Genomic DNA, 26357 nt, shown 5'->3' with positions numbered 1-26357 from the left:
AATAAAGTGGTAATGGCAGCCCCCAGCTTGACAGTGAACACTTTGTCACTTCACTAATTGAGCCTTAATTCACCCAAAATGAAGACATAATTAACTGCACAACAATGTCAGTCACCGAGGATCTCTCCTCTTCACCCAGTCCCTCTGTGGTCTCGTTAAGAGCCATGACTGAGCGACAGACAGGAAATCAGATCATAAAGGTGTCATTGTGTCACCTCATCGCTTCTGCTCCCATTTCAATTAACAGATCACTTCTGGTCGGTATTTTCAGGGCAGATTTCCCAGCATGTGGTCTTATGCTGCTCTTTCCTGGATGCTATTTCAGGGATTTGGCAGTGGAATTCAACACTATTCTATTAGTTGCCTTTGTGATAATTTAAAGTAGACTATCTTATATTATAAAATATGCCTGTGTCACAGCTTGAGAGCATTCACAACCAGGTGTTTCACTTCCACAGTATTTTCAGATTTCAACATTTTCTCTTTCTCAACACCCAAGTTGTTATTCTGGCCTTGATCATATACTGTAATGATATCTGCTGTTCTCTAGCTAAACAGAATTGGCTGCTGTTCTCACTTTTATTCTTGATAAACTTCTCCAACAGATTCAAGAAGTTTATTGTCATGTACACCGCAAAACACTGTGGTTATGCTGAGCAATGAAATTCTTACTTGCGACTGCTTTACAAACAATTGAAATAAGCAACTAAGTTAAAATAAAATTTAAGAACTAGTATATTAGGAAAGTAAAAGTAGAAAATAAAAATAAATAAATAATAAAGCAAGTGCAATATATACAGATATATACAGATGAAAGAAAGGCAGGTAATCACAGTTTGGTAATCAGTCAGTGGTTCAGTAGCCTGATGGCCTGTGGATAGAAACTGTTTTTTAGTCTGGTTGTTCTTGCTTTTACACTCCTGTAACGTCTGCCAGACGGCAGGAGTGTGAACAGTGTGTGCTGTGGGTGGGTACGGTCCTTGATGATGTTGTGTGCCCTCTTTATTACCCGGGTATTATAAGTGTCCTGTAGTGATGGGAAGGCAGCTCCACAGATGAATTGTGCTGTTTTGATGACACAACAGCTCCAAGCCATTCAAAGTTTGGCTGCTCCACGATCATCCAGCTCCTATTGTTCTTTGTTCGTGAAAATTTTTACTTCTAACTTTCATAATCTGGATCCCCAATTATAATTACATAATTATAAAAAGATTCCTCTGTAATTCATATCGTTCTACATGCTATTCATTTTATTTTGTTCATTTTTTTACCTTTGGTGTAGTGAACATGAAAAAAATAGTACAGTAATAGTAAAAGCAACAAAAATAGTCAAAAGAGGTTCAGACAATAACAAACCATTAAGGAAGCATTATTTATGTATCCTGAAGAAGAGAAGCAGACAAATGTACACTGAAAAAATGGGAAAAGGGGGGTTGTTCATTTTGTAAAACAAATTTATGTTAAAGTATTATGTTTTTATTGTGCTGTTTCCTTAAACATGATTCAAACATGAAACATCCTTGTAAATAGTCTTGTTGTTAGATGGACATGTTTCAATCATGACCACATTACATGAAATTGTTGCAATGTATGGAAAAGCTTCTCCTACTTTTTTGATACTAAATTACCCCTCCCAATCCTTTGCCCGGCAAAAGCAATTATACTGCAGAAGAAGAAGGCCCGATTTTATCAGTGCTGCCTGGAACTTTAAGGAGGCAAGGTGAGTCTTGTTTTTTTCATTGTTTTAATTTTATAGTTTATAGTATGTAGACTATTAAAGTCGATGCTGTGTTTACAGCGAAAGGTGCACCCCACCACACCACACGCTAACGAATAAACGTGTGGTGTGGTGCACCCCACCACACGTTTATTCGTTAGCGTTAGCATGTAAGCTAGGCTATGGCTAGACTCTATATTAGCGTTACATGGCGCCTCACAATTAATTTCAAGAATGCCTAATTCACTTTTATCATTCCGCCCTGCTTTGACCCACCTTGTGTGTGTGTAAATCAGTTGTATCTGAATTTAAGCAGTGCTTTAAGTTGGTTGGTAATCACCATTACTATACCAGCACTTTAAATATGCCATACTGGGACTTTTTTCCCACCGTGGAGGTTGCACCCACACGTGCTCGCTCTGGCCCATCACGGTGTGCTCTTGTCGCATGAAGATGAACGATTAACACATGGTAGATTGCGCCCTCTTTTAATTTCCTATAGAATAAATAAGTGCAAATATTTTTTTTCTTCCAGGTGCTCTGCTAGAATAATGCAATGAATGGCAAGCTTGCCTGTTTCAAAGTGTATGGTACGTATGAGTAGCTGGTTTTAAAAAAGTCAAACACAATAATTTTCTTTAATGAATAGGAAAACAAATGGATTTATACTGGTTTGTGACTCAATTAGCTATCATTAACGCACATTTTAACTAGTTTTGTTCTGTTTATTAAAGAAGAAAGGTAAACACCACCTTAGATTAAACTTTAGTTTAGCCTCTTTTTGAGAACAATGTTAATTTGTAACAACAACAAGCCTTTAATGATTCTTCATTGTTTTTCTCTCTCTCCACAGTGGCAGTGTAAGGGGTGCCGGGTAGAAGTATCAAGTAGGTCTGAACTTCTAAGACACTACAAAGTTAAACATCCTCACTTTGGGCGCACTGCTAGATTTCCATGTACATACTTTTCTTGTCCATGCACATTTAAAACATGGAATGCATTAATTTGCCACCAAAGTAGACTACACAGAAATGTAACACAAAAAAATCACTCAACTTTTACCTGTCAACTTTGTGATTGTAAGAATTTGGCAAACGAAATAGAATATTTTAGTCACATCAACACACATTTAAAAAAACACGAAAATGTAAAATGTATGTTTAATGGTTGTAGTTTCCAAACATGCATTTATGGTACTTTTAAGTCTCACAAAAGTCGCCATGACACCCCACACACACTTGAGGATTTTATTCCAGGTGTTGTAAAAAGCACTCGTTTAGCTACACCTTCATTTCCAGAAATATCTGATTTCCAGGAGGAGGATCAATGTGTAGAAGGTGCTCAGTGTGTGGAAGTGGACACGTTTGACACACAAGAGGGAAAAAGGCTACCTAAAGACCACACTGAGCAGCAACTAGCCACAGCTTTATTACAGCTGGAGTTTTTGGTACAAGTGCCAGGTATTGCAGTTGATGAGTTTTTACAGGAACTTAATTATTTACTCAACTCTGCCTCAGTTCCCACTGGTGTTGTAAGAGATATACTTGAGCGTCATAAGGTCCAATTTACAGATGATTTAGTTAAGGATATTATATCAGCTCTTTGTGCATCCAATCCAGTTTGCAGAGCCATTGAAAAAGGGGGATCTCTTAGCACTGTGCATAGAAGGTTAAAATACTACAGAGAAAAATTTTGTGTTGTTGAACCAGTCACTTACCTTCTTGATAATAAAAAGCAACCTTTCAGTATGTTCCAATATTAAAATTATTACAACAAATTTTAAATTGCCAAGCTATTCTAGATAAGGTTATTTCAAATCATAGAGGGAAGCGTGAGTTTATTGTTGACTCCTATGAATTTAAATCTCCAGAGGATGGCAAATATTTAATTGAAAACGGGTTATTGAATGCAGATGAAATCAGGATTTCTATTCGCCTGTATGTGGATGAATTTGAGATTTGCAACCCTTTAGGCACTTCTAGAAAAAAGCAAAAACTCTGTGGTGTTTATTGGGTTTCGGGTAACCTGCCACCAGGATCTCATTCAGCTTTGTCCTCCATTTATCTTGCTGTCCTTTTCAAAAGTGTTGACGCAAAAGTCTATGGTTTTGAGCAAGTGTTACAGCCACTCCTGCAAGATCTTAAAACCTTGGAGACTTATGGTGTGTTTGTCCCTTTGTTGGGCACATCTTTTAAAGGTACAGTTCAGTGTATTGTTTCTGATAACTTAGGTGCGCACACTATCGCAGGCTTTGTTGAAAGTTTTTCAGGTGAGTTCTTTTGTCGATTTTGTACAGCTAAGAGATGTGATGTTGAATCTGACACAGTTGCTTGTGGTGCTTTTAATCTGCGGACTAAAGAACTGCACAATGAACATATAAAAATAGCTCTGGAAACAAATAATCATTGTTTCGGAGTTAAAAGAGAGTGCATTTTTACCAAACACCTCACACATTTCCACGTTCTGACCGGTTTTCCTCCTGATGTAGCTCATGATGCATTAGAGGGTGTTGTGCCAGTGGAGTTGGCTTACTGCTTGTCAGCATTAATTTCAAAAAAGTTTTTTACTATTGATAATCTAAATAAAGCAATATTGGCCTTTCCATACAAGTGGTCAGATAAGACAAATAAACCTCATATTGTGCCACAAAATTTGTCTGCTCGCAAAACTGTGGGGGGAAACGCCCACGAAAATTGGAGTTTGTTGAGGTTTCTCCCTTTTTTGATTGGACATTTAGTACCTGAAAATGAACCTTCATGGTTGGTGTTACTGGATTTAAAAGAGATTATTGAACTTCTTGTTGCCCCAACACATACTGATGAATCCATTTCATATCTTGAAAGCAAGATAACTGAACACAGGCAAAGATACAAAGACTTGTTTCCAGCTGCCAGACTTTTACCAAAGCACCACTTTCTTGAACACTACCCTTATTTAATAAAGTGTTTTGGTCCTTTGGTTACACTCTGGACACTTAGCTTTGAAGCTAAACATAGTTACTTTAAAAAAGTTGTGAAACATACTACCGTATTTTTCGGACTATACGTCGCTCCGGAGTATAGGTCGCACCAGCCAAAAATGCATAATAAAGAAGAAAAAAATATATATAGGTCGCACTGGACTATAAGTCGCACTTTTTTTTGGGGGGGGGGGGGTTGATAGAATCCGAGACCCAGAGCAGAAATTCCATCTTGAACGGCAATTTAAAATAATAATGGATTAAAGAACAGGACGAACACGGTTACACCTACGTTATGCTAACGTAGCACATTCAGCTACATGACGCACAACGAACACGTGTTCGGTATTGTAACGTTGTAAACACACTTCCAAAGTCGGCGATATTCACAACAAAGGTCGTCTTTATTAACAGAAAAACGGCTGCATGTAGGCCACAGCCACGCCAACCACAACTACAACAGCGGAACAGCAACACACACACAGGCAAGCTCTCGGTCTTTTTCTCTCTCTCCATGCTGCCTTCACGAACCTCCCGAACAGTCCGAAATCCCACAACATCAACACGCTCTCTAACTAAGAGAATCGCTACAGTATGTTAACGTAACATTAAGTTATTCAGATAACCATAGCATAAAGAACATACTAACAAGTTAACCAAACCATCAATCCATTGAATTCTTTATCCTCGGTGTCACTTCTAAACAATTCTGTACACTCCGTAGACGAAGCGCCGCTTCCTCTTCTGTGTCGCGTTAGTCAGACTCGTCGTCAGCTGCAGTTCCAGTTATTCCAGCCTTTCTGAATCCCAACAGGATGGTTTGGTTGTCACTGAAGCCCATGTTTTCTTGATCCATCCAATGACTTCCAGGAAAGTTGGGTGGCGCATTCTCCCAGTTGCCGTTAAGCTGTGCTCTCCATCCATCATCCACTGCGCCCACAGGTTACGCAAGACTGCCTTAAAGCTGCAGTTCACGGAGATGTCAAGTGGCTGGAGTATTTTGGTTCATGTGTTATAAATGTCACATATACGTCGCTCCGGAGTATAGGTCGCACCCCCAGCCAAACTATGAAAAAAAGTGCGACTTATACTCCGGAAAATACGGTAGTTGTTTTAAAAACATTCCGCTGACTCTAGGCACCAATTCATGATAGCATTTCACCTTAACTCGCCCTCCTATGGTAAAACCTCTCTTGATGTACCTAGTGTGTCCTCATTTCCAGTGGATCTTTTGAATCCAAATATTGCTTTGGCTTTAACATCAAAATATCCCGATATAACTGAAGTCAGTCTGACTAAGAATGCATCTGTGAATGGCATACAGTACAGCACAGGCATGATAGTTGTTCAGGGGTCAACTAGCGGCATGCCAGACTTTGCTGAGATTGTGCACATGTGTGTCATTAAAAATGAATTGCTCCTTATTGTGAGAATGCTATGCGGATGGTACACTGACCATTACAGAGCCTTTGAAATAACCCCATCACCAACCAGAGAGACAAAGCTTGTGCATTTAACTGATCTGGGAGACATCTATCCACTGGCAGATTATATTGTTGGAGCAAGACGAATGGTGACCTTGAAAAGGCATATTATTGTTAAATGGTTTGTTACATTGTATTTAACATGTAGGTATGTTATGATAATTACTACATCAAGGCTTAAGTCAAGGCATTGTTAACTCCTTGCACTTAGCACCATTGAAAACTTTAATCAAATACTATAAAATCTGCACAACTCTGTTCACTGCAGGCACACAGCAGTGACATGAATTGGATTTGTCATGGCCGGGGAGGAAACGGGCAAGGAAGGGCAAAAACGCAGGACTCCAGAGGTAACTTAAAAGGGCGTTTATTCCACCGGGGAAACACAAAAATACAAAAACCTTGGAAGGGAGGCACAGGGAGACGAAGGGCAGGCGCAGGGAACACGGGAACACAGGAACACAGGAACACACGGACACACAACGTCAACGACGCGACAGAGAACAAATGAAAACTGAGGGCTTAAATACACAATGGGTAATCAGGGCAAGAGGAAACAGCAGGGAACAACAGGTGAGGCAAATGAAACTAATTACACAGGGGAAGCAAAGCTAAACACAAAGCACAAGGAAATCACATAGGCAAAATAAAACAGGAAGTGATAAACCAAGGAACACGCAGACAAGTCACAACACTGGGAACATGACAAACATACAGGGAGGACAAACTCAGGAAATAAACTATTAACACAAAACGCTGGGCCAACGGCCCAGGACATGACAGGATTGGTTCTTGGCATATTTTTCTCTCCAGATATGTTTTTGAGAATAATGTGAATTTATCAGCAGATCAGATCTTTTGAAAATCTCTAAACACTAAAAAAAAATTTATATAAAAATCCTGAAATATATATATATATTTTTTTTTTCTCCCCTCCCTTTTTTTAAGATTGTATTTAACACTTTGTTTTATGGTTTGTGCTTTTTCAGACTGAGAATAATGGCTTCACCCTGCATACTGAAAGTCATATTGGTGGACAACACCTGCCAGAGGCTAACACTACCATGTGGACTTCCTCAATCTGTGAGTGAGCTTATGGAAGAAGTACAGCGCCAGTGTGGACTGACCTACACCTTCAACCTACAGTTTATGGATCCACTCTTTAATGATGACTTCATGAATCTGACCTCAGTATCTGAAATACAAAACAGAGGCACTATTAAGGTGGTAAATCTGTCAGATCCAACCATTTTACAGTCACCTGTTTCATCTGCTGGTTGTCGTTCACCGTCAACTTCAAGTTTTTCTGGTGTGAGCTGTCCTGATACAGACATTCTTTCTTCAACTGAGTCTCAGTCTGAGCCATCCACTTCAAGGTCATTGTGGCCAGACAAGTTTTGTGTTCCTCAGTTTTCCTTTGACTCTGAATTAAAACTTGACCGAGCCAATGCAGAATATAAAGAAAATGGGACACTTCTGACTCCAGATAACAAACTTTTGTCAAACATTCTCGATGGACTTGTGCAAGAAATTGTTCATTATGGACTTTATATAACCGACAACCAGTTCAACAGTGTGGGTGAGGCGCTCATACTAAAGCATCCCTGTCTGTCAGAGCGAGGCTCAGTAAGTGGGTATGCTGGTTGGAAACATCGCTTAAAAAACAAGCTTTCAATTTACCGAACTCAGTTACGAAAACTTGGTTGTCACGAAGTAACTGTCAATGCTTTGAGCCACAAGCCACAAGGCAAAGGCCCTGCTTTTGCCATTAAAAAGCCAAGGCGCTCTGAAGTGAACTATTGCCCCCCCTATCCCACAGGAGAGACTGAGGAAACTTTAGAAACACTTCGAGTGGAACTTAAAATGGAAGTAAAAAAGAGGAACGGCAAAGAAACAGTGCATCGAAAAATGGACAAGACGTTCTCATACAGAAGATTAGAGGTAGTTCGGGAAACACCCATGGTACAAGATTTCCAGGAACGGTGGCCTGCGCTCTTTAAAGTGTGTGAGGTTTGTAAAATGGTGATGAAATGTACTGAATTGAAGTTGGTTCAGCCAAAAAAAATATTTGTTGTCTATTTTTTCAGATAAACGCTGAATTCAAGAGAATCACCACTCTGCCACTGCAGTCCCGGTTCCTCTCGCAGCTAGACATTCTGTCTTCCAAACTTATTGCTCTCTATAAAAAAAGAGGTGGACTAATAGGCAAACGCCTAAAAAGTATAATGGACCAAATGACTGAAGTAAGATGAAAAAAAAAAGATTCATTCATTTTTTGATTAGGAAATGTAGTAATTTCAAATCTGTCCACACATCCTCTAGGAAGATGTCGACCATGGGCGTGAAAGTGTTCTGAAGGGCCTTTGTGTGTACCTCAATGAAGACCCCGAACATCTGATACGACAGCATGTAGTGAGTATTATGAAACTGCTAGAATTTTTTACATTTCTAATAGTTGCATGACATTTTTAATTATTTATTATACATATGATAATTATCATATCTGGCAACACTGATTACTGCTTCCTATAGACTGCATATATTGCCGAAAGGAAGTTTATCTAATGTGAAAACGTAAATCTGTCAATATGTGTTTGATAACTCTGGCTTTCTCAAGAACCCGGATGTGTGGCACAAAAATCTGAATTTTGTAACTGAAGTTGAATTATTGAACTGAAAGTGAAAGTAGTCCATTAAATCGTTAAATTCAGTTTCAAACCAGTGCATTCAATTTCAAATTATGCACATGCAGATTTAATCTGAGCAATTCAAATTCAGTTTCTGCTGGCACGAGTTTTTGTGATTTATCATCTAGATCAATTTTAAGTAGTTTACATACTTTTAGCTTTTCTTAAAATTTGACTAATTATTGGATAAAGTAATTTTTATCAATGCCAACTAAATCTGAAAATGTTAAATATTGCCTTTTAAGCTAGTAATGTTTATGTGAATGAGTGAATTTTGCATTTAGCTCATGGTCTGGAAGCTTTAAATTTATTTAAATCTTTTTTTTTGTCAGGGAGTAAGTGATACAGCCTTTGAAGAATCAGTTGAGGAAACTACTGTGGGGATCTTCACGGTGAAACAACAGGAGGCGCAGCCTACTCCAGACGATGTAGGAATTATCCTGGAAGGCCAAATTGTTATCCAGGATTTAGACAATGTTCCTCTGGCTGTTGCACTACTGTTTGGCCTCCTGTATCCTCTAAATATGGATTATCCTCATCAACTCAGGTATACCTTTGAAGTGATCCAGAAACTGATCATGGAGCTAGATGGTGGCACACTTTCAAAGAAAGTCCAGGTCCTGAAGAATAGACTCAATGAGTAATGCTGGCCAGTGAGCATGACCAGCTTATTTGAGGACTTGTCCATTTAAGTTGCTTTTCATTGTTCTCATGTTGTTGTAAACAAACTTTTAAATATGCTTAGTTACTTAAAAAAAAAAAGGCGTTCTGTAGAAAGAAGGATTTTCATTGTTTAAGATGTGTTTAGCTGCACTCTATATAATTTTCACATTTTACCAACTGAAAACGTTTGTAAGAAATTGTGCAGTAAGGGGTATGGTGTTCCATATAACACCCCAGAAAGTTGGCCCTTTATAAAAGATAGACATAACATTGATTTGCGGGTCAATCATTTGTGGAAGTCCATTTGAAATTTTTATTTATTTATTTTTGTCAGACCCACTTTTGTATCGGTATCTGAACAGAGAGGTTATGTGGCATGCACTTTGTTTTTCTACTTTATGTCAGTGATCCTTGGTTTGTCTGAAAACCCTGCTGTAAACTGTTAGGATGTAGACTCATCTGAATGTTGACTATTTTGTATTAAAATGTTTGGATTATTGGAAAATGTTATCAGCTGTATTTGTTTTATTCTTGCTACAGTGTACTACTTTCAAAAGGTTTAGGCTATGTAAGATGGATTTGATAGATTAACACCAAATCTATATTGTGATACATTTTAGGTTGTTACCACATAACTACATTGTAAGTGAAACATTTAAATTAATTGTAATGTCTAGATAAAAAACTACATAATATATTCAACATGAAGTAAATTTATGTTACAAGTATAAAAGATTCATATACATAAAATGTGACAGAAATGCATGATATAAACACACTTGGATTAGGATATTTCAACATGAAATGATTAAAAGTTTACAACATGAAATATTCACAGTCATTTAACATGTATATATTATGCTGGGATTATATAATGAAGGTATAAAATGAAAACATAATCTAATTACGTGCAACCGATGTACATGTTTCAATTATATAAATCCAACAGACTTTTTTTTTTTCAGTGTATGTGGAAAAAACACACTAACTAACCAGGCTCAGAGAGGACAGCCACCTGCTGTGACTGGTTGGGCATGACAAAACAAAGAGGAGAGCATAGAGAAGCAGAGGAGAACACAGAGAGAAGGGAGAGAAGACAAAATTTACTGACAGGCAGCAGTGGTACATAAACACCTGGGAATCATAACAGATGAGAGGAGCTTAAAACAGCAAAGTGATGATTCAGGGTTACCTGATCCAGCCCTAACTATAAGCTTTATCAAAAAGGAAAGTTTTAAGCCTAATCTTAAAAATAGAGAGGGTGTCTGTCTCCTGCATCCAAGCTGGGAGCTGGTTCCACAGAAGAGGGGCCTGAAAGCTGAAGGCTCTGCCTCCCATTCTACTCTTAAATACCCTTAAATACCACAAGAAAGCCTGCAGTCTGAAAACGAAGTGCTCTAGTAGGAAGTTAGAGTACTACAAAGTCTTTAAAGGTACAGTCAGTAATTAAAAAAAAAAGTCATTTAATAGAACAAAATTATATTGTCCTAAATTATACATAGATTAGTGTGCAACTTGTCTTCCAACATATTGATGCATTCTCATGAACTTAAATCCATTAAAATATCTAGGAGCAGGCACCATTTTGTGGAAGCCACCCTGTTCACCCACAGTATTTGAGTACAGAAGGATATCTCCCTTCTGAATGAATTGCGTTTTAAGTATGTGGCTACAGACTGGCCACATATGTAGTACGCCAAAGCTGGAGGAGAAGTCGCAGGCATTCGTCTGCCGTGGAGGGACGTTTGTGAAGTTTGCGTATAACACAGCAGTGGTTGCATGCATCACTAACCATGATAAGTCCTGCTGCAGGCAGGAGGTGGAACACCTGGAGGGTTGGTGCACGGAGAACAATTTCTGCATCAACGTGACAAAAACAAAGGAGATGATTGTGGACTTCAGAAGGGTCAGATACCCCCTCCCCCTGCAAATTGGAGGATCTGCAGTGAAAGTTGTCTCCAGGTACAGGTGCTTGGGTGTACACCTAAGTAACGACCTCACTTGGAGCAACAACACTTCCAGTCTGGTCAGGAAAGCACACCTGCGCCTCTACTTCCTCAGGAGGCTGAGGCCTGCTGGACTTGGGAGCTCAGTCCTCTCCTCATTCTACAGATGTGTGGTGCAGAGCGTCCTTTGCTCCTGCATCACTGTGTGGCACAGAAGCTGCTCTGCGGCAGAGAAGAAAGCTCTGCAGAGGGTGGTGCAGGCTGCACAGAGGACTGTTAGAGTCAGCTTCTCCACAAGTCAGTGCTTTGGTGCTGCATGCCACTACTTTTATTCTACTTTTTAAAGTTGTTTATTTTATTTGGGCTGGAGGGCTTTTTTTTATGTACACAAAGAAGCATTTGACCCTCTTTGATACAGTGCCTACAGAAGAAAGTGTTGTACAGATGAGTGACAAAAAAAATAAAAATAACGGAATAGATTATTTTCCTTTTTCTTTTTTAAAGTTTCCCTTGTTACAGTTGTCATTGTGTGTGTGTGTGTGTGTGTGTGTGTGTGTGTGTGTGTGTGTGTGTGTGTGTGTGTGCGCGCGTGTGTGTGTGTAAGTTTTTTTAATTTTAAGGTGCGCTAAATCGCACCTTAAAATTACATTTTTTCATGTGACTAATGGTTTTGTTTACATGAATAATATCCATGGATGAAAGTTACTGCAAAATGTAAATATATTTCCTGAAAAAGTTTGTTACTTCAATACATTTATTATATCGTCTTATGCAGAATGATCTGCATTTTAATGAGTACCACTAGTACTATTTTGAAGTAGTCTTGACCCATGCGGAGCTTTAATAGTCTCTCTCTCCCGAGCGGAACTCAAACAGGCGGACCAGAAAAATACAGGCTGTTTTCAAGGGGACTCATAACAGCGTAGAACCCGATGTCGTCTCTCGGGTCACAGTTTGAGGTATGTTTGCAAAGAAAATCTGAAATATTCAGCGCGCTGTCGTTGTGCGCTGAAATAACCACATTTCCTGGGTTGAAGTTATGCTGACGGCTGTTACCGGTGTTGTGCCAAAAAGCGATCGTCTGACAAAAAGTGATTTTCCGGTATTTGCCAAAACGTGGCTGGCTGTATTTAAACTGTTGTGAATGAGTTTTTGGCTTCTCCGAAACATATGTCATACATAAATCTCATGAATGATATCAAGTTATTTTGAGAGAGAAACCACACTCCTGTCACAAGGTGACTTTTATATATCCTTTATTTTTCATGGTAAAAATGAAGGTAAAAATTTCACTGCCATTAAAAATGTCTTTCAGAGAGATCTGGCCAAGAGGGCAGCAGAAATTGCAACAAATAGAACATCACAGTTCTATAAAGATATTTTAGGTGGCCAAAAACTAAACAAACAAACAAAAAAACGTCATAAACGAGTCATAAAGATACTTGCAAAACAGGTCATTTCTTAAATCCTTCATAAATCCTGTCGACTACTGTCTACTTACCGATATGAGCAAATACACATAAAAACTACACATAGAAACATCGGAAATCATTTTGGCAGACGATCACTTTTGGCACAACAGATCGCGGTCGTTTTGAAACTAGCCCGGATACCCCGGCGTGTACTGAGGCGTATTTGGTGCACGCTAAAACAAATTACCCCCTGTAATCACTAATCATTTCTAAACGAAGAGTCCTCGTTTTCTGCATTTCGTGCTGTGCTAACGCCGGTACACAGTGTTGGTTTTTGTGTATTCGCTGTATAGGAGCTGCTCTTTGTGCGCTCAGCGTGGAATCAGGTGTAGTAACACTGCAGCGTCTTCAGCTGCACTTTAACCGTGTCCTAAAAAGTTATTCAGGTCAAGACTTTGATTTGTTTAGGAGGCTGTGAAAAACTGTATTATTGGATATCTCCATTATATGCACACTTATTGAGCCTTCTTTGCTGTAAATAAAGGCGACTCAGGTTGTTGGAAATTAATGCGTTATTCTGATGTCAGTGTTGCACTTAAGCCAGGATGAGCGAAACGACAGAGAAGGACCTTTATGCTGTCCTGGGAGCAAGTCCGTCAGACCCAGTCCAGGAGCTCAGACGCCGGTACCAGCAGCTGGCCTTACAGGTAAATGCATCCTCTCTTTGTCTCTCTTTATATCCTGTTGAATCTACACACACACACACACACACACACACACACACACACACACACACACACACACACACACAAATACAATATATGTCTTCAGGAAGTCTGTGGATACCTAATGGCAGTCAGGGCACCATTGCATAGCCGGTAGAGCAGTGGTTCTCAAATCCAGGCCTCGTGGCCCAGTGTCCTGCAGGTTTTAGAGGTGTCCCTGATCCAACACACCTGAATCAAATGACTGAATTACCTCCTCAGTATGCAGTCAAGTTCTCCGCAGTCCTCCTAATGACTTTTATATCTGACTCAGGTATGTTGAAGCAGAGACACATCTAAAACCTGCAGGACACTGGGCCACGAGGCCTGGATTTGAGAACCACTGCTGTAGAGGCATCAAGTGTGTACAAACTCAGTCCAAATCATATTTAGTACTGTCCTTAAAGAGTTACTAAGTTGTCATGTTCATGAGCTGGGATAAAGTTAAAAGGATAGGTCCCAGCACATGTGGAACTCCATGACTAGTTTTTGTGTATGAAAGCGTGCTTGTTTACACAAAAAAATAGGAACTTAGCAATAAAATGCTGTCATCAGTGGTGTTAAATGCCGCACAGAGACTTGGCAGGAATATAGCAAGTGTAGAACAAAGTCCAGAGTTTGAAGCTATAAGAAAATTGTTGACCTAGACTTTTAAACCAACTCTGACCCGCATTTGTCAGTGCCTTAAGTGCCAAAAGAAGGCCAGATTAGGCCCAGATATATCTATCTGTTAATTACCTTTATATTAAATATTTTTATGAGTCAATGATGATCTTCATTCATACACACGGGGTGGCTGTAGCTCAGGAGGTAGAGCGGGTTTGATCTACGACTGCTCCAGTTTCTAGATGAGATTACCCGATGCATCCATGGTGTGTGTGTGAATGTTAGACAAGGTGCTTAGGTACAGAAAAAAGCACTCGTGTGAATGTGTGTGAGAGTGGGTGAATGAGGCCTGTAGTGCTCAGTTAGAGTAGAAAAGCGCTAGATGAATACCACTCCCTTTGTTTCTTAGACAACTACCTGGTCCTCCTGAGCTCAAGTCTAGAAAGTTTGCGGTCATTTAACACATAAACGATGAGGTGACTGAATATTTTTTTGTTTCGATGTGCACATATCTGCAGTACCACCCAGATCGTCTTGGAAATGAGTGTTCTTCGGAAGCAGAGTCAGGTGTGAAGAAGTTTCTAGAAGTAGATGCTGCATGGAGGCTCCTTAGTGACCAAAGCACTAGGAGACAGTATGATTTGCAGAGGAGAGGTGAGACTTTAAATTGTACTTATTTACTTTAATCACTGGCATGTTTATTGTTGAATTTCTATGACAAGAAAAATGGTTAGTATTATTTATGTTGACAAAGCTTTATTTTTAACTAACAAAGACTTGCATAAAAATGTGGAAAGGCACATGTTCACCTGTGTTTACATTTTTATTTTCATTATATATAGTTTTTATATAGTTTTTCACATTTTTTTCTCAGAAATTTGCAACTTTAATCTTGAAAATTTACATTTTTTTCTCTAAATTTTTCTCATTTTTTATTTAAACCTGAAAGTTCAGAGAGAATGCAATTTGTCAGAAAAATGCTACAGCTCATCAAAGCTCATTCAGTACTGAGTTTTGTTTACCATCAGCAGAATGAAGTGAATGCACAGTGAAGCAAAATTTGACCTCAGTCCTGGAGCAGTAAAGGAATCTGTCCTGTTGAGTAATTGCAGAAGCTGAATATGTTTAACAAATATTATGGGTGTAACAAAATACTGATACATCAAAATATCCTGTTGCTTACTTTATATATGTTACTTATACACTGGTGCCAAATATCAGTACGCTTATTAAAGCATGCTGGCTCCACTAAGCATCCACTTATCTAGGGCTGGGTCGCGGGGGGAACAACCTAAGTAGATAAGTCCGGGCCTCCCCCTCCTCAGTGTTCCCAGGCCAGCCAAGAGATATAATCTCTCTAGCATGTCCTGGGTCTACCCCAGGGCCACCTCCCGGTCGGACATGCCCAGAACACCTCACCTAAGAGGCACCCAGGGCATTCTAGTTAGATGCCCGAACCACCTCAACTGGCTCTTTTCGATGTGGAGGAAGAGCAGCCCTATTCTGAGCCCCTCCCGAATGGCTGCACCCCTCACCCTGTCTCTAAGGGAGAGGCCAGCCACCCTTTGGAGGAAGCTAATTTCTGCCGCTTGTATCCACGATCTTGTTCTTTCGTTCTCTACCCAAAGCTCATGACCATAGGTGAGGGTAGGGATGTAGATTGACTGGTAAATCAATAGCTTTACTTTCACGCTCAGCTTCCTCTTCACCATGACAGACCGGTGCATCGTCCACATCACTGCAGATGCAACTCTGATCCATCTGTTGGTCTCCCGTTCCCTTCTCCCATCACTGGTGAACAAGACCCCAAGATACTTGAACTCCTCCACCTGGGGCAGGAACTTGTTCCTGAGTCAGAGTAGGCACTCAACCCTTTTCCGGCTGACAACCATGGCCTCGTTCCACTGCGAACTAGGGGGCACGACCTGATGAAGCCAACAGGACTGCATCATCCACAAAAACCAGAGATGGAAGCCTTCTGCCACTTGGCTACGCCTAGAAATTAGACTTTCCATAAAAATTATGAACAGAATCATTGACAAAGGGCAGCCCTGGCGAAGTCCAGTACCCACAGGAAACAAGTCTGACTCATGGCTGCCAATACAGTCCAAGCTCTTGCTGCAGTTGTACAGGGACTGAATGGCCTGCAACAATGGGCCAGACACCCCATACTCCCGCAGCACACCCTTTGAGGGACGCAGTCGAATGCCTTCTCAAGTCCACAAAACACATGTATGTGTGTGTGTGTTCTACATGCTGGCTCTGAAAGTAAAAATATATGACGTGCCCATTGAAATGAAATGCCATCCATCCATCCATCCATCCATCCATCCATCCATCCATCCATCCATCCATCCATCCATCCATCCATTCATCCATTCATTCATTCATTCATTTATTTTCTTCCGCTTTTCCGAGCTTATACGAGCTTGCCTGAGCCACCTCAAATGGCTCCTCTTGATGTGGAGGAGCAGCGGCTCTACTCAGAGCCCCTCTCGAAGGGCCGCACTCCTCACCCTATCTCTAAGGGAGAAGCCAGCCACCTTTCGCGAGAAGCTCATTTCTGCAGCTTGCATTCACGATCTTGTTCTTCCTGTCACTACCCAAAGCTCATGACCATAGGTAAGGGTGGGGACGTAGATCGACCGGTAAATTGACAGCTTCACTTTTACACTCAGCTCCCTCTTCACCACCACAGACCGGTGCAACGTCCGCATCACTGCAGACGCAGCCCCGATCTGTCTGTCGATCTCCCGCTCTCGTCACTTGACCTCCACTTGGGGTAGGAACTCGTCCCTGAGCTGGAGGGGGCGAACCACCCTTTTCCGGCTGAGGACCATGGCCTCAGACTTAGAGGTGCTGATTCTCATGCCAACCGCTTCACACTCGGCTGCGAACCATTCCACTGCGAGCTGGAGGCCACCACCTGATGAAGCCAACAGGACCACATCATCCGCAAAGAGCAGAGATGAGACTCTGAGGCCACCAAGGAAGAAGCCTTCCGCCACCTGGCTATGCCTAGAAATTCTGTCCATAAAAATTATGAACAGAATCGGTGACAAAGTGCAGCCCTGATGGAGTCTAACACCCACAGGAAACAAATCCGACTTATTACCGGCTATACAGACCAAGCTCTCACTGCGGGACTCTGTGAATAGCCCGCAACAATGGGCCAGACACCCCATACTCCCACAGGACCTCCTACAGGATACCCCGACGGATGCGGTCGAATGCCTTCTCCAAGTCCGCAAAGCACATGTAGACTGGTTGGGCAAACTCCCACGCACACTTGAATATCCTCAAGAGGATAAAGAGCTTGTCCAGCGTTCCACGACCAGGATGAAAACCGCATTGTTCCTCTTGGATCCGAGGTTTGACTAACAGACGGACCCCCCCCTTTCCAGCACCCTGGCATAGACCTTACCGGGGAGGCTGAGGAGTGTGATTCCCCGAAAGTTGGAGCACACCCTCCGGTCTCCTTTCTTTCATTTCACCCTTCTTTAAGAAGGGTGAAATAAAATGACTATTCAAAAAACCTTTGAGAAGTCTATATCACTTCTTCTAGGCAGAGAGTGGCTCTGAAACATTTGCATTTTAGGGTACATCATGATGACATCATGACTGTCATGATTTTGTTTTAAAATAAGTCATCTCAGTGTTCACATAGCTTAGGCAAGGTGTTACCATATATGTGTGGACATGGAGTTCATCTTAACAGTGATGAGTAACAGTGATGGCTGTGATGAGTATGGATTCACAACCAATTGAGGGCTCCAGTGTCCATCTGGAGACATAGTAGAGAAAAAGGTCTGTTTAAAATAAAATATCCATAAGCAGTTTCAAAACTGTAAGAAATAACATATTTGTTTTCTTTTGGTCTTTCAGGAAATGTATGTTCCTGAAACACCAGTTTCTCCTTCATTCTTTCTCCTAATTTAAATTTGGACTAGTTTAGCAGCAATTATTCTTCACACAGTGTAACACTAATTAAAAGCTAATCAAAGTTTAGCACTAATTATGCATGGTTCAGAATCATTATCACTGTCAAACTGCATAACTTGATAATGACTGTTTTCTCAGTGAATTGTAAAATAAAAAACGTAAGTGTGAACAACCATCTTTTCACTGGTCTGTCCATCTTTCCATCATCAGTTTGCCACTCTGTTCATACATCCATCCTTCAATCGTGCTGCTTGTAATAACTTGCCTAATGTTATTCACTTCTGCGATTATATTGTCAGAGCGTGGACCGTTGTGTCTGATCAAAGCAGAAAGCTATATGAGTTGTTTGAAACCTAACTTTTTAATATATAACACAGTGTAAAGACTTTACATAACTTTGCAGGATTTAAAGTGGTAATCAGCATCATCTTCTCACAGAGGACTGGTTTTAAGAAGCTCTTAATTGCAAGCACTCATTCTGAACTGACTTATAGGATCAGTAGTCACCATCTGGTGGCCTTCAGATAGAGTGCAGGCACTTGTGCATTGGCTTCATTTTTCAAACTGGGAAGCTACACTATGTTGCCAAAAGTATTCATTCATCTGCCTTCACATGCATGTGAACTTGAGTAACATCCCATTCTTAATCCATAGGGTTTAATACAATGTCGGCCCACCCTTTGTAGCTATAACAGCTTCAACTGTTCTGGGAAGACTTTCTACAAGGTTTAGGAGTGTTTATGGGAATTTTTTTTTACCATTCTTCCAGAAGTGCATTTGTGAGGTCAGACACTAATGCTGGATGAGAAGGCCTGGTTCACAATCTCCACTCAGTCATCCCCAAAGGTGTTCGGACAGGTTGAGGTCAGGACTCTGTGTGGGCCAGTCAAGTTCTTCCACACCAAACTCACTCATTGATGTCTTTATGGACCTTGGATTGTGCAATAGTGTGCAGTCATGTTGGAACAGGAAGGGACCATCCCCAAACTGTTCCCACTTAGTTGGGCGCATGAAATTGTCCAAAATGTCTTGGTAAGCTTAAGCATTCCTTTCACTGGAACTAAGGAGCGGAGCCCAACTCCTGAAAAAACACCCCCACACCATAATCCCGCCTCCACCAAACTTTACAGTTGGCACAGCGCAGTCAGACAGGGACTGTTCTCCTGGGAACTGCCAAACCCAGATTCATCCATTGGATTGCCATGTGGAGAAGCGTGATTCATCATTCCAGAGAACATGTCTCCACTGCTCTAGTGGAGGTGTGCTTTACGCCACTGCATCTGACACTTTGCATTGTGCTTGGTGATGTAAGGCTTGGATGCAGCTGCTCGGCTATGGAAACCCATTCCATGAAGCTCTCTATGTACTGTTCTTGAGCAAAGTTTGGAGGTCTGTAGCAACTGACTCTGCAGAAAGTTGGTGGCCTCTCTGCACTATGTGCCTCAGCATCCACTGACCCCATTCTGTGATTTTACGTGGCCTACCACTTTGTGGCTGAGTTGTGGTCATGTTCAGTTGCTTCCACTTTGTTATAATTCCACTAACAGTTAATTTGGAATATTTAGTTGCAAGGAAATTCCACAACTGGACTTGCTGCACAAGTGGCATTCTACCACAGTACCATGCCAGAATTCACTGAGCTCCTGAGAGCGACCCATTCTCTCACATATGCTTGTAGAAGCAGTCTGCATGCCTAGTTGCTTGGTTTGATACACCTGGATTCAATGATTTGGATGGGTGAGTGAGTACTTTTGGCAATAAAGTGTATGTCTATGTTTTATACTATTTGTGGGTGCAGCTGAAAGTAATACAAAGTAAGCTTAAAGTCTAAAGAAATTGGTTTTCACTTGAATATTTTTTATAAATTATGACACTGAAGGAAATTTTGCTTTCAAGGAAATCTTCATTCTGTTTGACTATGTATTCTATCTCTGCCTGCCTTTCATTGGCTTTCACTGCTGGTTAGCTTACTCAACACAAGCACAAGAAGCAGTGCCTTTTTCCAAAACAGTTAAAAAGAAGTTACTTCAGAAATAAGGTTGAGTGTAGGTGAGATATTGGGTGATGGACCTGCTGCACGTATATGTACATTTACTTAATTAAGATTATCCAAGGAACCTGGTTTCTTAGTGCAATTGCTTAAGTGCATGTGACTACAGATACCTCAGCCAGCCCAACTTAGTGAATCATCACATCTACATTGGGGAAATAAGTATTTGATACAATGCTGATTTTGCAGGTTTTCCCACCTACAAAACATGGAGAAGTCTGTAATTTTTATCGTAGGTACACAACTATAAGAGACAGAATCTAAAATAAAAATTCAGAAAAACACATTGTATGATTTTTAAATAATTAATTTGCATTTTAACCCCCCCAAAACTAACCGGTGAAAGTCTGAGAAAGCATCACAAAAGAAGAATGCAAAAGTTTAGTGATGTCAGTGGGTCACAGGCTTGATGCAGTTATTGCAAGCAAAGGATTTGCAGCTAAACACTGAGACTTATTCACTTTAATATGTCTTAAATTTATCTGTTCTAATATGTTTGCTTACAAGAAAAATGGCTGGGTTCAGACAAAAGGTTTTCTCTGAACTCTGAATCAGATCCATATGTAAATACATGGAAATAAGAGCTGAGGTGTTGATCTTTTGTCTCATATTGATTTTTTATTTTTTATGTCAAACACAAATGTTTTCAGTCTACAGCAATAATAAAGGGATTGGCCTCACTGCTCCAATACTTTTGGAGAGGAGTGTATGACTGAGAGCAGGCTCTGACGTAACACTCCTCATAGGAAATATTAAATAATGTTGCTACTACAGATGCTATATTAATGATGCATTTCTGCTTCTGCAGCACGGGAACTGAAACAGGATTGGCCAGTAGATTCTACAGTCTGCCTGGATGACATGACCTGGGATGAGGGTAATGACACATCATGTACACTAAACACACACACACAAAATTTTCACTTTTCAGTTTTTTTATATGTAAAAAATGTTTTGAATCATGTATAATTTTTGTTCCACTTCACAATTGTATACCACTTTGTGTTGGTCTTTCACATTAAATTCCTTCACAATAAATATCTATGTTTGTGGTTGTAATGTGACAAAATGTGGAAAAGTTCAAGGGGTATGAATACTTTTGCAAGCCACTGTATCTTGAGTATATAAATTCACAAATCTTTGAAGTGTGAACAAATGAGAGCATAAACAAAACTAACATTCACTCTTTTGTGGTCCACTTATGCTCCAAGGCAATAAATAATAATTAAATAAAAAAAAAAAAAAAGACGAGATGCAGTACTGTCTGAATGAAGTGGATAGCGAGGCTCATGTATGGATCAGATGTGCAACTAGTGTTGTAGTGGTAGTATGACAGAGCTGCCTTGTGTACAGCTGAGAAAGTATCATCTGAGAGAAATGTTAACGTTCATGGAGGGTCACTTTAATCAGCCTCTTCCATCCATTGCCGTTTGTTTTACACAGAGAAGAATCTACAGGAACACTACAGAAGTTAAAATAAAATATGCAGATGAACTGTTAACTTAGTCTGATACAATGTTTCAGTCAGGCAGCTCGCTGAAGACTGACGGCAGTCGTCCTGCTTTATATGGCAGCGATGCCTGCAGCAAGCAGCAGCGAGTCTAAAGGGGGTGTGGGGTGTACTACGCCATATTTATTTCAAAGCTTCAGTAACATTATTTTGCAGTTTTAGACTAATATAAATAAAAATAAACCATTATATTAATGAAATTAAATTGTATTAATTAAAAATATAAAAAAAGGTTTTGTTTTGTTTTTTCTATATAGGTCCATAAAAATATACATGGGCCAGTAAAACTCTGAGCCACTAACCTGGGGCTGTTGGGTTGGATCCTGAATTATTATTAACATTAATTATTAACATCTCAGAATGTCTGTTTTCTGCAACCAAGTGGTGCCAAAGCCCATCTCAAGTGAAAATCCATATTGTACGGTTCATTTCCTGTAAAATCATTGCAGAAACTGTTGATGATGTATTGGTCATAATAGTGTAATACAGCCAAAATACTGTAGAAATACATGAAAATAGTAATGACAAAATACATCCCCAGGTGAGACAACCATAAATTCACATTTCTTAAGTTTTTCAAGTAAAGGCAACTGTACCCTACATTACTACAGTACTGTGCAAAGGTACTGAGCCCCCTCACCCCCACCCACCCATTTCTTTGTTTTTCTAGGAAAATGTAAATACAAACATATGTGGCAGTACACTATATTAACTATAAACTGAGTTTGTACAATTCTACCAAGCTTATACTGTAAGTGAATATTTGGTATCACCACGTCTATTCTTCAGCACAACCTGAGGCAAGATTTCTTTTCATTTCTTTAAGTGGTCTTGAGGAATCTTTCTACAAGCTTCTTGAAGGACATTCAAAGCTCTTCGTCGGATGTTGGCTGTTGAGTTCCAGGCTTTGGGGTGGCCAGTCCATGACTGAGCGTGTTTCACTGTGTGCTTTTCTATCCAGATATGCTTTTACTGTATGGGCAGCGTGTTTGGGATCACTGTCATGCTAAAAAAATGCAGATCAGATCACTGATTTTCAGCCCAGTTCTTGTGTACATTGGCATAGTTCCTGTACAGTGACTTCTTTGACAGCCACCTTTCTTTTTAGACCATTTTTTCCATTGAATTTTCAGTGAAAAGTAGATGAATCAACTGAAGGGCCACGTGCATCTCTCAGGTCCTGTGTCAGGTCTTTGCCTATTTCTTTAAGGACATAACTTTCAGATACTGTTCATCTGCTGCAGATAGGGTTTTAGGCTTGCTGGTTCCTCTTTTGTCCTCCACTTCAGTTTCCTGAGATTTTTTATTGATACACTGCACACCAGGCAGAGAGAGATGCCACGTTTTCACCTAACACCTCTTTTGGGAATCAAAGAGGTGTTTCTTGGTTCAAAAATATCTTGCCTGTCAAATTGAGTTGTCTTTGCAAGTTTTAATAGATTCAACGAGAGAAATGGGGACAAATGATGTGCTTAACCAAAAAACAGGAACAAAAAACAATCCTGTGAAAATGGTCAGGTACAAGGACTGCACTGAAAATGAGTTTAAGAAGCAGCCAAAGTCCAAAGAAAATCTTTAAAAGGACTTTGGAAAGCCTGGAGAATTGTTGCCCAAGTACAATTTTTAAAAAATTACAAGAAAGTCTGGCTCTGGTCTGAATGTATGATTAAATGTGGCTTAAAGTGCACTAAAAGTGCTTTGAGTGGTCAGTAAGACTAGAAAAGTACTGTATCAATCCGAATTGGATGGATATTCATACACATCAGCAAGGCCCTAATTACCTCTAGCACAACTATCACTTTTGTATATGCACTTCTTTGTTTTTGTATACAGATACTTATTTTTAACTCTGAAGCCATAAATAGAAAACTAAACTAGCATTTATATTATCTTGACTTACTGACTTAATGTAATGATTGTCCTTTCTGTATATTTTCATGATGTCCCAGATGTACTTGATTAAAGCAGGTAGATGTCTGTCTAAAAGATGAAAGTGTGTTGTTTCAGATGACTGTGTTTATACGCACTCCTGCCGCTGTGGAGGACGATTCAGCATCACTGAGGAGGAGCTCGAAGAGGAGACGCAGAGGAAGCAGGAAGATGTTGGTGAAAAGGAAAAAGAAGAAGAACAACACAGAGAAGCAGTTGTTTGCTGTGATACGTGTTCCCTCAGTGTTTACGTGATAAAGGACGTCAAATCTTAAAATGCCAAAAATGTTAATAATAGTTTTTCATAATTTTCATTGTATCGTTAACATTTTCCTTCTTGGAGGAGCGCACCAATTCAAGAAAGCATAGTGTGGGCTGGTGGGAATGGATGCTGGGAGTTCCTGAGATTTACAATAAGGTGTTTGTTTTTGGGCAATGACAATTTTTGTTGTTCACAAGAACAAGTCAGTTATGGAATGAATACTGCTTCAAGCTCAGACCCTCCACTCTCAAAAGTACTGCTTTATCCACAAGCGTTTCTTATACAGTCACCTGTTTTCAGTGGCTCAAATGTAATTGGACAAATAGACACTAAAGTCAACACCCTACAATGTTGTAGCAAGAAGCACAACAATCAGATGATTCCCAATAAGCAGCATTTGGCACACACTCTGACAGAAGCAGGCTCATGGAGGGGCACTCTGCTGCAGTGACCGGTTGGTGATTGAGGGAAAGAGAAGAGGGAAAAGAGGCTGCAGCCTAAAAATGTATAATATATAACAAATTATCATTATTATTATCTGTTGGGTAGATTTGTTTGCAATGTTTTGTTAATTTGTTTTTGTGTTAAATAAAAGTAAAAGTAAGAATGCCTGCTTTCATAATAGAACAAATACATAAAATCTAGCAAGTAAAAGGCTTCTCATATAGGGAACACTGAATCAGAAGGATTATCTTACAAAACATTCATATATGCCAAGTAAGGCTAAAATATATGAGGCTGCACACACACAGTTGTTTTAATGCTGCTGAAAAAACTGTTTTTATACTGCAAATAAAGTTCTCTTGTTTTAAAATTATGGTTTGTCTGCTGTACGATTGAATAAAAAGGCCTCTCCAAACCAAGCTCCCGGGCCGAATTTCAACCCCAGTCCGCCCCTGATGAGGATGATGGTAATAATAGTATAATAATCCATCTATCATACTTACACCCCTCCCTCCCCATCCTTCATTCCATCCTCTTCATGGTACTGCTGCTCAGGTTTAATGACATCTCAATATGGATGACTCTTGAAAGTGGCAGGTTTAACGCCAGGTTTGGAACTTGGTGACTGTTACACACTCTGTGCCTCAGCACTCAACAACTGCACTCTGTAACTTTATATGGTCTGCCACATATGAGCTGTTACTGTTCCTAAACACTTCCACTTTGCAATAATACCTTTTACAGTCGATTGTAGAATGTTTAGGAGGGAAGACGTTTCACAAACTGGCTTGTTGCAACATTTGCCTCCTATTACATTACCACACTAAAATTCAGTGAGCTCTTCAGAGTGACCTGTTCTTTCACAAGTATTTCTAAAGGCAGACTGTATGGCTAGATGCTTGATTTTATACTCCTGTGACAATGGGACTGAAAACACCTGAATTCAAAGACTGTGTGGCCCAATACTTTTGACCATATCACATAGCTTGAATAGTCAAGACCAGCATGACCCAATAAATTCTTATGTAGCAGCTTTAACATATTTAAAAAACAAAATAAAAACTGCAGTGAGGGTGGCTGCATTGGCTCACGTGCACTTTTGAACACCGGATCTAGGAGGTTTATTTCTTACAATTAGTAGTAGTTAGATAGATGGAATTGATGGATAATTTTTTTCCCTATACATTAATATAAAGACCAATGAATACAATTACAGATCGTACCAAAATGGCAGTACTATCAAGTGGCTGAAAGGATGAACTTACATCACTAATGCATTCATCATCTTGGCATTTCCATTGACTTTAAGGTAACAGAACACAGGAACAAGATTCTCTTTGTTATAAATGTGATGGTAAGGAGATACCTTTATACATTTACAATATCCATGCTAAAATGTTTCAGAAAGCTTATTAAAGACATCAGAAAACCAAAGATTAAAATATATGACACACTGATCCATATGGAGTACATTAAACTGAAATTAAGGTCCTTGGTAAATTGGTATGAGTTTGAAGAGATTCTGAATTGTTTACAACATTTTTATAAATATTTCATAATGTTTTTTCTACAATTGCCTCAAAAGTTTATATCTGAAAAAAAAAAATGTGTTCATGTGTACAGTTAACTTTGAACAGTTATTTTGCCACTTTGCCAACTCACTGCAGAAAAGCTATACTTACATACTGGATCAATAACTTGTGAAAAATTAATAATCTCTGTGTGTGACACTAAAATTTAGACACTAGCATTATGTGTAGGTTATACCCTTTTAAATCCATCTATTCAAGAGCCAGGTGAAGCACTGAGCTGGATAAAGGGGCATGCTGGAAAGTGGGGAGCTCAGCTGTTGAATGATATTTGGAAAATATGTGAAAATCAAAAAGCTCTGAAGCAGAGTACTGCCATCTCTCTCTCTCTTTCTCTCTCTCTGTGTGTCTGTGTGTGTGTGTGTGTGTGTGTGTGTGTGTGTGTGTGTGTGT

General features: G+C 39.8%; 2 protein-coding genes across 6 annotated transcripts; both read left to right on the top strand.

The window, feature by feature from the left end:
* Positions 1 to 1655: 1655 nt before the first annotated feature.
* LOC115781106 (uncharacterized) lies at positions 1656 to 9683 on the top strand. 3 transcript variants are annotated; one of them, XM_030730521.1, is made up of 6 exons: positions 1656 to 1720; positions 2571 to 2604; positions 7150 to 8170; positions 8248 to 8403; positions 8483 to 8572; positions 9180 to 9683. In XM_030730521.1, exons 3-6 carry the CDS (start codon positions 7160 to 7162, stop codon positions 9489 to 9491), a joined length of 1569 nt encoding a protein of 522 aa, XP_030586381.1. In that variant the 5' UTR covers positions 1656 to 1720; positions 2571 to 2604; positions 7150 to 7159; the 3' UTR covers positions 9492 to 9683. The 3 variants fall into 3 exon arrangements, with proteins under 3 accessions (XP_030586381.1, XP_030586382.1, XP_030586383.1); XM_030730522.1 differs by lacking the exons at positions 1656 to 1720; positions 2571 to 2604 and adding an exon at positions 6442 to 6510; XM_030730523.1 differs by lacking the exons at positions 1656 to 1720; positions 2571 to 2604 and having other exon boundaries at positions 7095 to 8161.
* A 2668-nt stretch (positions 9684 to 12351) lies between these two features.
* dnajc24 (DnaJ (Hsp40) homolog, subfamily C, member 24) lies at positions 12352 to 24715 on the top strand. Of its 3 annotated transcripts, none has more exons than XM_030730524.1 (5): positions 12352 to 12415; positions 13456 to 13575; positions 14757 to 14892; positions 21039 to 21107; positions 23748 to 24715. In XM_030730524.1, the coding sequence occupies exons 2-5, from the start codon at positions 13474 to 13476 to the stop codon at positions 23942 to 23944; spliced, it is 504 nt and encodes a 167-aa protein (XP_030586384.1). In that variant the 5' UTR covers positions 12352 to 12415; positions 13456 to 13473; the 3' UTR covers positions 23945 to 24715. The 3 variants fall into 3 exon arrangements, with proteins under 3 accessions (XP_030586384.1, XP_030586387.1, XP_030586386.1); XM_030730527.1 differs by having other exon boundaries at positions 12384 to 12415; positions 13469 to 13575; XM_030730526.1 differs by lacking the exon at positions 12352 to 12415 and adding an exon at positions 12898 to 13254.
* Positions 24716 to 26357: the final 1642 nt, after the last annotated feature.

The sequence above is a fragment of the Archocentrus centrarchus genome, chromosome 6, assembly GCF_007364275.1.
Source record: "Archocentrus centrarchus isolate MPI-CPG fArcCen1 chromosome 6, fArcCen1, whole genome shotgun sequence".
Lineage (NCBI taxonomy): Eukaryota > Metazoa > Chordata > Actinopteri > Cichliformes > Cichlidae > Archocentrus > Archocentrus centrarchus.
The sequence above is the reverse complement of the archived record's forward strand: the minus strand, read 5'-3'. Positions and strand labels throughout refer to the sequence as shown.